General features: G+C 36.2%; 1 protein-coding gene across 1 annotated transcript; it reads left to right on the forward strand.

Moving 5' to 3' along the window:
- The first annotated feature begins 5090 nt into the window (after positions 1-5090).
- Positions 5091-14384, forward strand: LOC120333748 (prestin-like). Its single transcript, XM_078120396.1, has 14 exons — positions 5091-5272; positions 5876-6007; positions 6225-6382; positions 7151-7342; positions 7689-7853; positions 8276-8368; positions 8936-9078; positions 9637-9781; positions 10306-10419; positions 11303-11440; positions 11881-12023; positions 12426-12563; positions 12633-13087; positions 13659-14384. The coding sequence occupies exons 1-14, from the start codon at positions 5101-5103 to the stop codon at positions 13823-13825; spliced, it is 2355 nt and encodes a 784-aa protein (XP_077976522.1). The 5' UTR covers positions 5091-5100; the 3' UTR covers positions 13826-14384.
- Positions 14385-14643: the final 259 nt, after the last annotated feature.

Genomic DNA, 14643 nt, shown 5'->3' on the forward strand with positions numbered 1-14643 from the left:
TAGCTTTTCGTTCCCGGCAAAAGAAAGCTTTACTGAATAGGTTGAAAATTTGAAAGTAAATTACGGCACGGAACTTACATATGCACTCGATAGTAAAATCATGGAAAGCATTTCCTATTCGTAAAATAAAATTAATACACAATTGAGTGATATCTCTAGATTATTTTTCCAATTTGCAATCTCTATTGTAGACTATTCAGCGCTTCTCAAACTTTTTAGGTCCCGCCCCCTTTTTAAGAATTTGTGAAGTCTCACGCCCAACCTCAAAAATAACTATCTAATAATGAGCCACAAATAACAGAAAGTGGAGGCGAAAGTATGTTTTATTCCAAAAAACACGTTGTAAATACGTGAATAGAACGCAAAAATCTAAAATAAAAAAATGTAAATATCCAAAATAAGGTGGGCAAGATCAAATCTAACAAATATATTATATTTTCAATAAGCTTCACGCCCCCCTATAACTATCTACGCCCCACGGGGGGCGCCCCACCGTTCGAAAATCACTGCTATTATGATACATCAAGTTCAAGCATCTGAAAACAAACAAGAGAGCTATGCTCAAATATATGGACACGTAGAGTAACATAATTTTGATGACGTCATAGCGAAAAAAAAAGTAATAGCCTTCTGGAGAAAATTTTTATCTTTAACCACTAAAAATTTCAAAGCAATTGGTCCAGTATTCGAAGAGAAAAGCGACTTTTTAAAAACGTGTCAAAGAACAACAAGAACAAGAACAAGAACAAGAACAACAACAACATAATATTGAAACGATCGTTATGTCCACTACGTGTCCAATAACTGGCTAACCAATCCCATACCCGGCATGTCCCTCTCCCCCGGGATAAATGTATAACTATAAATCCTATCCAATCTTTCCTTTTGTCCAGCCAGCACTCAGAAATTATGATGGGTTCCGTGCAACGAGCCGCGTATTTCGTAGGTCAGAAACACTGAAACAACTATATAAATATTTAACGCCAGGCATTGTTTTCATAACGTAGAAGGGAGGAAATATGATAAAGAGACCAGTTCTATAAATGTGCTGCTATGTGATATATTGTGTAACAGTATCGAAAAATCAGCAATACAGGCCATCCTGAAGTGATGTAATGTCAGGATCGGCCGATATGGAGAATGTCATGTACGGTACCCCATAGTTCATGAGCTGTGGGACTCGAGTACAATTTGGTTTTCATATTGTAAGGAATTGTACTCGACTTGTCATTTATAAAAATTGGATTTAATTTTAATGAAGCTAGGTGCCACTGCCATCTAAGCTTACTAGTAAAATCTGAGCTTACTAGTATAAGGAATATTTTATATAGTAAGAAATACACATCTATGCTTGTCAGTTCAATAAAGTAGAAATTATTGTCTATGGACAGGATGGTAACATGGATGGAAGGATGGAAACTGCAACATGTCAATTTTATGTTCCAAATGTTGGTGGTTTATACACAATGTAATTAACTGAATGTACAACGGAGGTGTAATCGCACGTAGATGTGTTTTAAAGACATTGTGCTTTGGGCCTCTTAATACGTAATGATTGCGATATAGTTACCAACACCACAGAAATAATTGCTAATTCGTTTGACTGGTATAGAGTCTGTTCGAATATTTTAGCATTATCTGGGTAGACAAATAAAAAATAGAATTCCATCTCATTGATCAGAATTCTTAAGTCGATTAGTCTTCTTCTTATGAGTACAAAAGGTAGATTGGAATTTACTACTAACTCCCGTTCAATGGACGTAAATAATTCATAATTCAACCGCTTATTCCAAGCACTCAACACTTGGAGGTACCGATTATTTCGATACTGGTGATTAGGAAGCACATTGCACTTCGTTTCAAACATGAACCACTGATAAACCGCGCAGCCGAGGTTCAATCTCACTATGGATCGTGCATGATAAAGAAAACAGTGTGGGTACCAGGCATTTTATCTGTGTAGAACCGAAATAATTAGAAACAATGGACGGGTTGAATAACTTCCTGTTTTCGAGTTCTTCGACTGCATATATATTATAGACAATAATTACTAATGTTTCAGACAACATCAACCATGACGTCATATTTCATGCAAAGTCATTGCGAAGGTTAGCGGAAAAATTACATCACAACAGTAGTTTGAATACGAATGACGTAATATCAATGGTAATTTTCCACATAGTCCAATATGGTGCAACGCACGTCGCGCTCGAATGAACTGATGACGTCATTCGACCGGAAAACTTTAAATATGTGCGATTCAATAGTTTCCAAACACTGTTGATGGTGTCACTTTGTGGTACATGGTATCAGGTATCATGCATACCGAATATCATGTGATACAAATAGATCGAAGCAGTGTCATAATGCAGTGTTGCTGTTTTGTGCTGCCCCACAATTGACAAAAATAACAAGAAATGTGTCTCAAGTTACAACAAATCTATTGTCAAGTCTGTTTTTATTGTTTGGTGGTGAAATAGCAAATTTTTACCTCCCTCCTGTTAAGCTATGCTTGGTTGCGTGTTGTGTCGGTTATTCTATTATTACAATGAATGATTCAGAGGAGTCATATCTGATCGAGAGTAAACTATAATACATTATCATGCAGCTGTGTAGGTTGACGCATACGCACTATTTCGCAGCCAGACTACTGTATTAGGCAGCCAGACGGTATCATCCATATGGAAGTGTATTTCTAATGAGAAACCTTTGTTCAAGCAGTCAATTATAGCTGTTGGATTTTTAGGAATTCGACATGTTTGTTGAAAAAAGAATTAGCGATATTACAAAATTTGCAACAGTTATCACACGAGCAGAAATCATAATCTGGTAGAAAAGCGTTCAAAAGATTAGACGTCAGGCCGTGTTAAACAGAACAGTCGGTATGAGCTGTAAATGAACGGCAGAACGGTGGAAACTGATTGTTACCGAATACATGCTCTCAATTTAACCTCGCCAAAATGTATTGGATATATAACAAAAAGCGGTAAAATTGTCAAGAAGTTTTACATATGTTTTTAATCATACGAGATTAACTTCTTACGGCTATCTTGCTATATAGCTTTGTATAATTCATAAGCAAAAGGTATAACAGGCTGATAAATATCGATTTGAAACACAGAAACCTCAATCTGATCGTAATAGTATTTGTAGGCCTTTGGATTCGTCCTTTCTAATTTGTTACCATGATGTAACTCTGTAACTATAAGAGAAAGTATTAACAGACAGCATCAGACTTCTACTATTTTGCACTGCGTAATTTGATAAAAAGTTTTGATGCTTTGACGCCACTTTGCTATGCGATCTCAATTGCTAAATCTCGTCGAAATCATATAACCGCTTAGATCGCTAACACCAGAAACGTTTCAAGGGTGACCGTACATTTGAACCCATGTGTATATCCGCCGGTTCAAATTATATGCGGGTGCTAAAACCCATGGGTTAGGGTTAGTATGGGTTCAAATATACGTAAAACAAAAAAAATCCCATAGGTGCAATAGTATGCAGGTGCAATTGTCATGGGTTCAAATGTACGTGGGTTCAAATGTAATGGAACCGTTTCAAGATATTGATAATTATTATTTTCAAGTAGTGGAACTGGAATACATGCATGATTATCCTTATGGGGTTTATCTGTGATTTTGGACCCAACGGCGATACAGTTCCAATATCAATTTCCATTTGAAATGTTTTGACTACAGACTAAACTACAGTATACTTTAATTTAAACAATGTTGATTTGCGTTATGTAATTCATATTCAAAGCGTCTCAATTAAATTCTCCGCAATCTGTAACATACGCATACAATATTGTGTAAAGGCTGAGGTCATTACCGGCACAATGCTGTTCGCGCTTGAACATGTATAATTTCTGCTCACGAATCGAAACACCGGGGGAATGGTCAGGGAATATGCGACGAGTGCGTACTGGCACGTAACTGAATCTTTGTTTACGGCTGAAACGTTCATATCACAAAATTTGAATGACGCAGCATTTTTATATTCGCGTAACCTTGGGTTGAAAAATAATTACGCGGAGAGTGACGTCACATCCATATCGTGTGTCATCCGCATTCCCAGCTAATCGCATTAATGATCAATACGATGTTAGGGACTTTTTATTGACAAAAAACGATCGCAAATGAACGACGATGCTGTGGTACATCGTACAGATATGACATTTTGAGACTTCCAATATCAAACACCCATTTTATTTATTGGCTGCCACTTCGAATGTGTGATCTTAATGTTTTAGTAGCTTAGACGAACCATGTAGTTTTATGACTCTGAGATCGCATACCAAAGTGGCATCATATATTGTTCTGAAAGTATACAAACGTAAAGTATTAATTTTAAAAACCTGCTATTTAAGTTGAACTCTAAAATCTACGCCGCTGCTCTATACGAGTTAGTCACACCCCAATGCGTCACATAATTTTTGACAAAACATATTTGCTGGTCTGGTCAGATTTGTGTGAATATACGCGCAATATGCCTACTGGCACGGGCACATTTCATGATTATTAAGCGTTACTTGTGTGTCACGTTCCATGTATAGTAATCGTATAGAAAATAAAAAAGACAGTTATCTTTATCAGACCATTGTATTGAAAAAGACGGACTTTATCTCCATACATTCGTAACGTTAGTAATGTTTATAGGTACACAATTGTTCCCGGTATGTATATTATTATTGTTTCACATCATTAATGCAAACACAGAGTAGGAATAAACAAAGCAGTTAACGAACCCAATTAAATTTATATACCGATACATCGATCTACCTCATTTAATAATCTGATATATACGACAATCAATGTCGTGCAACCTGGAATGGTTTGGGCGAGTTTGTCAAAATTAATGTGTGTCATTGCGTATTAAATTAAAATGGGTTAAAAATTACAAAGCTATCTGAAAAATCCATATTTACTTTTGAAATGGCCGATTCTGGCTGGCAAAAGAAGTGTATTTCTCAATTCTTATGGGTGGTTAAATTATTTTATGTTTGAAAATGAGATATTTACAAAGATAAAGCGTCAGCGGTAGGTGGTATGAGCATTAACTGTAGCAAATTATATTTTCATTTCAGTTATTTGCGTTATGAATACGACTATAAGTTTAACGTCAGAAGGATTTAACAATGCTGATTCAGAGACTGAATTTCTCTTGTACACGGAAAAACAATTGTTTGAAAAATATGGAAAAGTTAAAGAAGAAATCAAATGGAAAGAAAAGATTAGAATAGTTGCGAAAGAAAAATGTACATGTTCAGGTTAGTATGGGCTCACCCGTTTCAGATTGATTAGAAGCAATATAATATCATAAAACCACCCAAAACAAAAATTTCCAGCTTTGAGAAAATAAAATGTTATTTAGACAATTCAGGGCAAAGTTTCTCAACCGCGGAGGAAATTTTCCGTTTTGTGGGAAGAGTGCGACTAGCGCGCAACACTGGCTTAGAACCTATTAACCTAATGATCTCGGGTGTCCCTGGGTCATTTTGACACCCCTCTATAATTTTTTTAATATTTCACCAACCAAAAATGCCAAAAACATCATTAAAGATTGAACAAATAAAGTATCTCAGTTGCTCAACGTGATCTCAGTCGCATAACAAAATGGCATTAATTGTAGTGTCGGCCTGGTATGCGTTTAATCCCATAAAGAGATTCTCAAAGAATTCGGTTCTTAACCCAAACTAAAATCACCGAGATCACACAACCGCTGAAATTGCATACTAAAGTAACATCCTTCTATCATTAAAGATTACTATACCGCTCCAATCACGACAAAACTTACAGCGGTAACTTGTCGGTATTGTGACGCCATCATCTTGCTTCGATAGATGTCTAACTAACACTTGCTTTTATTACAGCACAACGCTTAAAGAAGTTCGTATTTTCAGTTTTACCAATTTTACAATGGATTCCTAAATATAATCCACGAAAACTATTGTTTGGAGATATTGCTGCTGGAATAACAGTCGGGATAGTGCATCTACCTCAAGGTATTTGTTTAGTGAAGTATTATATATACGTCAAATCATAACACCTGAAATTCCTGACAAAAATGCCATAAATAAAAATATATAGAATCTGTTCGAATCCTATTCTTGAAATTTTCACTGTTCCCCAGCGTACGCCCTATAACAATTTAACGTACCCCGTTTAGGGCCCCAGGCCCCAGTTTCAGAACCCCAAATCTATTTGTATTTTTTATCGCAGGAATGGCCTACGGACTACTTGCTTCATTGCCGGCTGTAACTGGACTCTACGTTTCATTCTTTCCTGTTTTAATTTATATTATTCTGGGTACAAGCAAGCATGTATCAATTGGAACATTTGCTGTGGTCAGTCTCATGATAGCGCAAGTGATTAATAATGTAAGTTTAATCATAGTCTATAGATATATTCTGTTTAATGGTATCTTTTGTAGAAATCCCCCGCCCAAAAAATTCCTCTGCCACCGCTCAAAAGAAAGGATCATGGTTTCTTAGTTCCGGTGTACGATGACTACTCTACATATCAGAGATGATGATAAAGTAATGGGCCATTGAAGCACGTATGGCATTTTTCAATGTTTCCAAACGTGGAAGCGTACAATTACTTAGAACGTGGCGAGAGCGTTATTTTTCAAATCTCACATTTTTGCTACAAAAGATATGTTTTATGTGTTTAATCAAATTATCAATTGGTTCACTTAATTAAATTTCAAAAATTGCTGAAATCAAATAATTCATTTCCATATATTTTGATTACTTATAGCGCTTCCTAAAAATAGCAACAACATTCAACCAGATCGAAACTAATTGCAATGTTTATTAAGTCACGACACATCAATGTCACGGATAGAACGCGCTGTACTTTCTATTATTATTAAAATCACTGACGTCAGTCTTTCACAAAGATATACGCAGTCATGATTTTAATCAACATTGCTAATTAGTGATACTCTTGACGAATGGTATCAACTTGTATATATTTTTATCGCTAATAGCAAAAATATTTATGGTACCTCTCTCAAAATTTAAAAACACCTCCTAGAAGAGGAGCATACAGTCAATGACTGTTTGTAAATAGCTGTTTCTAAAGAGATGAAAAAACAATCTACCGACAGTATAACGTTACTCTACAAATATTTCGTTTTTCAGCACGTGACCCCTTGCCCGGATGTGGGTAGTAATTCGACGACATATTCTTCTACTTCATTTAATCTTAGTTCTACCACTGTAACATATGATATGGTGACGACATCGTCCGCTTCTGTCTCATGTGAAGCTGCGTTGGCTAAACGTAAAATGCAAATTGCGGTTGCACTCGCAATGGTCTGTGGAATAATACAGGTAGTATTTATAAATATGTTATATTTATATCAACGCTCCCAAATGCGTAAATAAAATGCGCTTAATGAATGTAAACCTGCTATTCAAAATCAATAATATACAGCATTCAATTATAAGTACAATTTTGTATGTCCGGTAAATATATCTCACAATGAAATCCCACTTTAAAGCCAAAACAGTTGCCAGTATTATCAGTGATAATATCTATGTTAAAGCGTAGACTATGTTATTGTAGATCTATGTTAAAGGTACACAAATTGTTTCACAAACATGCATTTGAGCTTTCATTATTCTTTAATAAAATGCCATAAATTAAAATACCAATAAATATACTTTATCTTTTAAGGTGGCGATGTCAATATTTCGACTTGGGATTATTACTATATATTTATCAGAATTTCTTATTTCTGGCTTCACGTGCGGGGCAGCGTTTCACGTTTTAACATCACAAGTGCCAAAGTTAATAGGAATTACTGTATCTCGACATTCAGGGCCTCTTGCATTAATTTATGTGAGTATAAGACTTCAGAACTTTTATATTGTTTCTAAAATGTTTAAATTACATTTTCTCAGTTAAATGAATCAAATAAAAACATAGATGAAAATTTCATTCAAATTTTTCTGATTGCATAACCTGAGTTTGGATTTAATGAATCGTAAATCAACACAACATAATATATATTCGTAGCAAATATATGGAAGCGCGGTGTATATATTATAGAACTCTCAACTAAATGAATGTATTCAATTGCTGAAAGTTGTGAAAACAAATCTATCAAAAATAACTTAAGTGCAGTTTCACAAGCTATATTTGAGGACGAATTTTGTGATCAGAATTCTGGCAACAACGCATCAGTGCTGCCATATAAGCTTCAAGGTACCTTTATAACAACAAGCTGAACATTGTATTAATATTCTTTATTTTATTTTCAGACGTATATAGATATTTTTAAAGAGATTATTAAAATAAACTGGGCAACAACTGTTGTGTCCATTTGTTGCATTGCACTGCTCATCGCAGGAAAAGTGAGTAGGCATATTTAGGTTATGGATTTATTTTTATTTTTCAAAGAATAACAAGCATTAAAAGATATTATGTAGATTTTACTCTACCCCGTTTCATTATTAATCGTGTTGATTATTCGACACTGACTAGAGGATATCGATTTGTTTGGAATATGTTTCCAAAAAATGAAATAAGAGTGACACTTTGGAATGCGATCTCAGTGATTTTAGTATTATTCCATCCCTCCGATGGCAGGGTTAGGAACTGAATTATATGAAATGTCTTTATGAGATTGAGATTGAGACTTTAAGCAAGTCAGATCATGCACTGAAGTACTTTTATTGCGCCAAGGTCGCATCCAGAGTGGCACCGAAATAAGTGAAAGAAAAAGAGACAAAACTTCAGCGACGAACATTTTTTAGAAATTTGCCTTACATATTCTACCAAAGCGATTCCCAACCGAGTGCCATGGACTCCCAAGCTGGCTGATAACTATGATTTCAAATAAAACATTTCAACAATTCTCGGATATTTAAGTATTGATTAGTTGAAGTATTTCTTGATATTGAATACATTTTCTTTTACAGATAATCAACGAAAAGTTTCATGATCGTTTACCCATTCCTTTACCATGGGAATTAGCGATTGTCGTGTTTTCTACGATCGCATCATACTTTGGATACTTCAATAAAAATCACGGAGTACAAATTGTTGGGAATATTCCCACGGGGTAAGACGATGGCTGTTATGTTTACTTGTATTTGATGTTTCTCAGTGCAATAGCGGTAAGCTCTGCGCGGTTGCAGCCTGGACTCGGTTAACAATGGAGTGATATCTTGGATTCTAGTTGGTCAATGTTTATGCTTTGTACTGATTTGTACGCATTCGATCTTGTGTAAGGGGGCGTTACTGTATCTAACTGACGTTTTAAAAACTGACATAAGTCTCAATGAACAATTGCGTACCGTTTTTACGAATTGCGAAAGATTAAACGCAAGCAGAAGTCATTACATCGAGTAAAAAATGCATGTTTTTGCTATGCATGCTTTGATCATCAATGTTTCACTATATATTCCGCTATAAATCTGGGATATAATCTTGCAACTAAATGGACTTGTGTAAACGGTGTTTTCGTCGATATCAATAACAGTATACGTAGAGAAAACACTTCATCGCGGTTTTATTTCTTGCTGATTTTTCATTCCAAACTACATATGCAGGTCTACAGCTTATTGCAATGCAGTACAAACTAAGTATATCAAGATTACTCATTACAACTTTATTACAGAATTGAAACTTCTATTCCACAAGCGAGTGACATCGGTTTAGTATTTCTAGAAGCAATTCCAATTGCAATTGTCGCGTTTGCTATCGAAATTTCATTGTGTCAAATGTTTGCAACTAAGCATTCATATAAAGTCGACTCAGATCAGGTATTATTACTCTTTGATTGCATTTGTTATTTATATATAGTGTATAACCTTCATTCAACAATTTCCTTTCATTACGTACCGGGGACTTCTGTTTGCAATTCGTATGCTTGCAATTTGAATGAATTCTAGATACTCGATGGTCATATTCAAATTTATTAAGCAATTTCAAGTATTTGGATTATGTTACAGGATAGGATTTTCCATATATATTTATCCCGGGAGAGAAATGCCGGAAAAGTGGCTTATTTATATGAAGTAAGTACCACGCCTTTCGTCCGGTTAACGTTCCATGTCGGATTAGTTAGCCATTTAATTGTTTCAGATGCACGGACTTCATGATAGAAGAAGCCGTAACCGGCCGGCGGTTACGTAAACCACCCTGTGGCGGTAAGGAGTCCAGCAAATCTCTCGCACATAATAATCCCCCACGCGATATTAAATAAATAGATAATAAATAGCCATTTTATCTGATAAATTTTTAAATAATGTCTATGTAATAGATGAATAATCTTTTTTTTTATCAGGAATTATTAGCCATTGGTGTTGGGAATATATTTGGTTCGTTTTTCTCTTGTTTTCCTTCGGCAGCTTCTTTGTCAAGGTCGGTGATATGGGATGAAGTTGGCGCTCATACACAGGTAAGATTGAACATGTATTCTAATGCGTTTATCAAATGAAAACGAATAGTCTTATATCCACAATTAAAGTATTGGAATTTGAATTAGTTACATTTATTTTTATTGGGTAAACTAAATGCGGACTTTTACAAGTTTGTCGTTCAATGCTCAACATGGTGAATGCTGGTACGAGTAAATACAAACGATAGAAAAAAGTAGCGTACTAGAAGTCAATGACACCGCGCCTTTAGATTGCAATCATCGTGGTATGACATTATGAAGGTTATTACCGGCCACTAATTTTGTATTTTCCGTAAGTGAAAAATCAATATGAGCTGATAAGAAATCTCGTCCAACGAGAAGCGTAACTTTATTTTCTAGTCACGGAATGAGATTTTCGAAAGAACTGCCTGCACCCCCGCATGTAGTGCGTTTTTACCAGGTTTTAGGCAGTCTTTGAGGCAAGAAGTATTTTACCTTTTAGAATGGAACTTTTTTAATTCAGCTAAGTACCCATTAAAGATTGAATAAATAAAGTAGTTTTCCTGCATATATATATATTGAGAAAGGATTGAAGAGTTCCTAAATAGGCCAAGGGGGGAATTTAAGGTACTCCCGTAGTGTGTCGGACATCGGACGTAGTATGTGTACCAGATTAGGGTTAGGCCATAATTTCAGGTACAAATACTACGGGAGTCACTTGGCTAGTCCCCGAACTCGTTATAGAACTAAAATTGGAATAAAATTATGGCCTAACCTTAACCTGGTAGTGACTGGTACACACTCTACGTTCCGGTGTGCGTCATCTTGGTTCACATACCACAGGAATACCAAATTTAACGAAAAAGGGTGGAAACCACCGCATTACTTTACCAATGGATTCATAATCAAACTTTCATTCCAGATCACGGGAATATTTTCATCTATATTAATTTTGATTATTCTACTGTGGATCGGTCCGCTGTTTGAATCGTTACCACAAGCAGCACTTGCCGCCATCATCGTAGTCAATCTCAAAGGTCTGTTGAAGCAGTTTGAAAAGGTGAGATATTAGATTACACTCTAATCTTTAGCCAGGAAGTGAAGTCGAGGAAAATATATAATAGTCTCCGACTCCGGATTGCAAAAAAATGGACTTCGACATCAGCTCTGAACTCCGAAAAAGTCAAATTTTCATAGCAATAAGCGAGCGATGCTTGAATATATGCACACTAAGACCAAAACGAAGTAGCACGGGTCTGTCACAGTAGACTACCGGTATCACAGTCTTCGACTTTGCGAAACGACTAACGCGAACGCGGAACAGCCACAATGTGCGCAATTTTTAATTTTTATGACGTCATCGGGCACAAAAAACGAACCCAATAGAGGCCACAGAATTTTTTCAAATAAATAGAAGTAATAGCCCTCTAGCGACAAATAGAATCTTTAACCACTATGAAAAAATCTATGCTTGCGACATATTCATTTTATTTCATACAGATACCGGCGTTATGGAGAGTGAACAAACTTGACGCTTTGACATGGGTTGTCACATGGCTTGCTGTAATTCTTCTGGGTGTATCTCTCGGACTTGGCGTTGCTGTTGCATTTGGAATGTTTACTATCGTTCTTAAAACTCAAACGTGAGTCGCAAAATTGTTTATTTTATACTCATTTACCACTTTTTGTGTTAATGACAACGGACCACGGACGTAGACAAAATTTGTTATGAAGTAGGCACGGGTTTTTAGATTTATTCGAGAGAAGAGAAAAGCCGATAATAAGACTCGATCATACGTCTAACCACGGCCACTAGTACGACTACCAGTAACTATCAGGTATAGAAATAGTTACCAGATGATAGAGATAGACGTAACCGACCAACGGTTGCCACCCTACTTCCTCGCACAAAATTGTGCCTAACTAGAATCAAATATGCGAACTTGCGCATGGAATTAAAAGTGCGATTCTAACGATCACTCTTCGATCTCTGACTGGCACAATTCTATCTCTAAAGATCACAATAACGCTTCTCTTTAATTCAGTGTGAAAGGATCAGTTCTTGGCGTCGTTGGATCCGGGGAATATCGAGACGTTGATAAATACAAGACAATGAACGATGAAAATTCTAACATTATTGTATTCCGTTATCCAGCACCTATTATTTATGCTAACAGAGAAAGGTAATTTTTACAAATTCCGGATTTTGTCACTGTTAAATAATTCATTATAACCCTCCACTTTGATTTCAGTTTCAAACGCCAGGTAACCCATTCCCTCGGATTTGATCCAGTGTTGGAGGCTAGCAGAACGAAGAAAAAGAAAAAAGAAACTGGAACTCTAGTGGGTGACAAAATTGGGGCGATTCCAAACTATTCAGCAGCCGGAAACAGTAACCGAGATCCCGAAAATGGACTTCCTGGTTCACCCGGAAACGATTCGAACTCTTCCCTCGACAAAGCAACGCCAAAAGAGGCCAATATTACAAACGGGTATACAGCAGGGAAAAAAATTCCCGTTCAAAGGTTATCGAGTGATCAAGGATTAATGGGACATGAAACCGACACTTCTTCAAAAAAGATTACTCATTTCGTCTTGGACATGAGTTCTTGTCCATTTATTGATAACGATGGCGCCAAAACGATAAAAGCAATACACCTATCGTTTCTACAACTCAGTATTAAATTCTTCATATCCTGCCCTAACGGTAAGTAAATTAATTGATACATATGTAAATAAGATCTTGATGAATGTGATCGACCAACCAACAAACTATTCTAGATATAGGGGCGAGTAGAGATGTACCTTGTGATATGATCGCACTGCTTTCTTTAGAAGTCAACGTATATAACGTTATCGCCTTTTATCCCGGGATAGAGAAAAATTGATGAAGACTTCTTAACTAGTTCTAATTTAGTTTTAGACAGATGTGAGCGGTGATTGATGTTCAAACAACCAACCAATCAACACCTTGATCACCCCTCTTTAAGTATCGATTTCACACGACCCCACCCAACGACCGAAAACAACCCTTAGAAATACCTCGAACTTGTGTTTTATATGGAAATTACGAATTTATTTGTTGTCTGTTTACTGTATTTGTTGTCTGTTTACTTTTTTGTATTGTTCCGTTTTAGTCAGAGAGCCGAAATAAAATGATTGATTGATTGACTCTGTGCAACAACTTAAAAAAATGCCGTTTTTGTCGTAGTATAGTCTTCAGAAAAGTTTCGCCGTTTATAGAATATATAAAAAAAAACTTATAAATTCAATTCCAGCCGAAATTAGACGAATAATCACTGTAGTATGCGAAGAGAAGATGCCAGTTTTCTTCGTTTCACTGAAGAAAGCAACAGAAGTCGCGCGAGGTGATGTCGTTGTGGAATTCGATGACGCTGGGGACGTTATACCAACAAATACAGGCGACGACGAGACAAACTTATAACAGGACATACGGTGACCGTGCGACAATCGGTCCTCATACAACAAGGGCAGATTTAAGAGATGAATCGTGACTACCATACCAGCCACACGTGAAAGAAGATATATGTATTGCATCGGCGAAAGCATACAGCAAACTTTCAGTGCTGATAACCCACTACAGAAAGCTATATAACTCAAGGAGAGAAAGGCCGATAACAGAACCGCCAAGCCTGAAAAGAAGCCTTGCTGCGTATGATAAGATTTATATATTCATACCGGGAAAAGAAGAACCCGATAAGGCGACTTAATCATATAGATAACCACGGCCTCTCGTCCAGCTATCAGTCCATGTCGGGCTTGGCCAGGTATTTGTTTCAGATGCATTGACTTAGTATAGTGAAACTAAACACTATAAAATAACTGTGTCCCGAAATTCTACGAAAGTGAAGTTGCAGCCGTTCACCTTAAATTTCCATTATTTTCTTATTCATAATATGCTTTTGTACTTCTTATGTACTATGTACGTTTATTTATACCTCTTTGCACAGACAACATTGAAATATAAAGTTATTACAAAATTAGGACGTTCAATCTATTAATTCTAAAGAATTGAGAAACAACAACAATAACAAATAGAATTAAAAATAGTAAAGAAGAAACCAAAGTTCAGAAATAGGGACTATCACAACATGGGTAACCAATGCCATCAGAGCAAAGCAGGCCAAAATTAGACACAAAGAATATTCGCGGGACAGGAGAGGGCCTGCAAGGGGCCGATACGACGGTATGTATAATTAAGATACTGGTATAATTGAATATTCACATGCTTAAGCTGTGATA

Source organism: Styela clava, chromosome 15, assembly GCF_964204865.1.
Source record: "Styela clava chromosome 15, kaStyClav1.hap1.2, whole genome shotgun sequence".
NCBI lineage: Eukaryota > Metazoa > Chordata > Ascidiacea > Stolidobranchia > Styelidae > Styela > Styela clava.

Excerpts from the sequence above, each read along its gene's own strand:
- LOC120333748 (XM_078120396.1), top strand. The coding sequence starts at position 5,101 with ATGAATACGACTATAAGTTTAACGTCAGAAGGATTTAACAATGCTGAT. Across the intron at positions 11,441-11,880 it reads TGTTGAAGCAGTTTGAAAAG|ATACCGGCGTTATGGAGAGT; the intron begins GTGAGATATTAG and ends TATTTCATACAG. Across the intron at positions 12,024-12,425 it reads ATCGTTCTTAAAACTCAAAC|TGTGAAAGGATCAGTTCTTG; the intron begins GTGAGTCGCAAA and ends TCTTTAATTCAG.